We start from the raw sequence: 2,500 nt of genomic DNA, 5'->3' as shown, positions 1-2,500 counted from the left end.
TTTATTTCCTTACTGCACATTCCATGCCTCAACGCAATCTGCATTTTTCAGGTCAAAAATTGTTAAAGTTTGCTTCAAAAGGAAACGGTTCTTTGTTCAGATTAGACCAGATTGGGTAGGTCCATTGATTTAGATGTTAATGACAATTTGTTACCAGCAATTTAATGGAAATGTCAGCCTTGATTAATTTGTTATCCTTGAAACACTTGTTGAGGACACCACTATTAAATTTAAATCAACTCAAATTCAATAAAAGTTAGTGTTTGAAGAAGGAGGAAAACCAAGTTATGGCACAGTCTACAATCTGTGTCAGAATGCCGGAGGGGACTGCCTTCTTGACTGCAGCAACCCTAGGCCAGCTCACTCCAGAAATTTATGGTGTAATAAATAAGAAATCTTTTTTAAAAGTTCTCGACTACTGCCAGTTGCTTACTCGCAATTTTGAGAACGTTCAAAACATCAGTCATGCCTACAAAATAATCATGAAATGCACTCATGTTCGCGGCACGATTTCTTACGCAGCGTTAACACGTACGCGGTTTTACATCGACACGTTTCATGACTTTGAAACTGCGCCAAAATCAATGCGGTTTGGAAAAACCGTGTCAAAATCTATGCAGTTTGGAAGTGTTTACGCGCAATCGTTTTCGCCAGAAAATCAAAATCGTGATGGTATAAGCGAGCGCTGCACTACGTTCTATTAAAATTCAGCATTTTGAATCAAGCAATGCAAATTTCGCGCCAAAAAGTAACCGTATTCAAATTGATGCGGTTTCGCTGTTTACACGACAGGTGAAACCGTATCGTTTTGAAAACTCTTCCCTTTTGGCAGCGTTTTCAAATCGACCCGGTTTCTCCAACGGTCTCGATCGGAACGAACAGAAGGCGCAACCACATCGAATTTGATGCGGTTACAATTGAAACCGCTTTCTTGTAAACGCTGCCTTATAAAAAATAAGTGTATACATGCAACTTCTAAAATAATAAGAATACACGAAAACACATAAAATGAAAACTTTTTTAAATTTCACGCTATAACGAAATCAAATATGCAATAAAGTAAGTCACTTGTCAAAATGAATAAGACCTCTTCAAAAAGTAGGTAATACATGTACAAAATACAAAAATACATACTTAATTGACCGCTCCCCATAGGGGCTTTTCAGGGCCAATAAAACTCAACGAAACGACAGAACAGAACAACAACGACTGTTAAGAATCCCAACTGGCCGGAGGCAAACCAGTTGGCTATTTACAAGTGCAGCTGGGAAGTTGAACCAGGGACTACCAGGATCAAATTCAGCGAGTGGTCAGAGCGGGTCTTTAACCCGGGATCTCCGGAGCTCAAGGCAAGCGCCCTAACCACTGGGCCACACTGCCTCCACATGTGAAGTGTTTGTAAAATGGTTTCACTTTTATCTTCCCTCTCGTTATTTCCAATGCTCAGAAACTCTGCAACAAGGTTACATTGTATTGATTACAGAACACTGAACATTTAACAAGCACATGAAATTGACACTTGATTTTTTAATATTTTCAGAATGAATGGACGGATAATGTGATTGGTTTTCACATGCCAACCTACCGAGCATGCAAAACCCTCTGGAAAACTTGTGTTGAATATCACACCTTTTATAGGTTAGTTAAAGATTTACTACTGTAAGTTAGTATTGGACGACAATTACAGTGTGTTGGCAGATGTCTGCAGCAGGGTGTCCTGAAAACGAAGACACTAAGACCCAGGAAACTCGAAAACGAAGAAAGTAACCCAAAACCCACAATTTGGCTAACCCTAGGCCTAAAAACCAACTTTAGGCCTAGGTTAGTCAAATTGAGGATTTTGGATTACTTTCTTCGTTTTCGAGTTTTCGCCGGAGTTTTTCAGGGTCTTATGGTCTTCGTTTTCAAGACACCCTCTGCAGTATAAATTGACGGTGTCATGATTACAGCCATCAGGGTCGTCTTTCTTTCATCTACCTGTCAGTTTCTTGGTGATCATGTCTCTTCGAATCATGTTGCAATGACCTCCATTAGAACCAGCTCACTAGCCGATGCCTGGTGGGGATTTTGGGATCTATCAAGTCTCTCTTGACTTTAGAGCCTCCAGGATACTTATTCTGGGACGCCCAACTCGAATGTTTTGGTGCTTGAGGGCTCCGCGAAACAAACACCCACAGAAATTATCCCTACGTGCTAGAGAGAGTTGAGCTCGCGCTTACGGCATTGAAATTTGCGTTTTGGCAAAAATCAAAGAAGCTTATTTGATTTTAGCTGATTCCTTGCCTTGAGCAACTTCTCAAAGCAGAAAGAGAAGTTAGAATAAGAGACTTTTCATTTTTTTGTATAAACAAGCGGTAACCTGCCGTTTCCTGTTTGCAATTTCTCGTGAATGCGATGCTAAATCTCATCAATGTTTTAAAGAGAAACTCGAGGAGGAATTCCCTGATGTTGTCGTCTGTTCTGTGCAGGGCAATCTCAGATTGGGGCCTCGCTCTGTTTT

The 2,500-nt window shown here is 40.5% G+C and overlaps 1 protein-coding gene across 2 annotated transcripts in view; it reads left to right on the top strand.

Moving 5' to 3' along the window:
* The window catches only part of LOC138012953 (tyrosine-protein phosphatase non-receptor type 4-like), a 48,757-nt gene that overhangs the window by 12,518 nt on the left and 33,739 nt on the right, over window positions 1–2,500 (top strand). For both annotated transcript variants that reach the window (XM_068859898.1, XM_068859897.1), the window contains exons 11-12: window positions 52–115; window positions 1,541–1,638. In XM_068859898.1, the coding sequence (XP_068715999.1) occupies window positions 52–115; window positions 1,541–1,638 (162 nt within the window). The remainder of the gene's footprint in view (window positions 1–51; window positions 116–1,540; window positions 1,639–2,500) is intronic.

This window comes from Montipora foliosa, chromosome 8 (genome assembly GCF_036669935.1).
Source record: "Montipora foliosa isolate CH-2021 chromosome 8, ASM3666993v2, whole genome shotgun sequence".
NCBI lineage: Eukaryota > Metazoa > Cnidaria > Anthozoa > Scleractinia > Acroporidae > Montipora > Montipora foliosa.
Note: the sequence above shows the minus strand (reverse complement) of the source record. Positions and strands in the feature narration are given on the sequence as shown.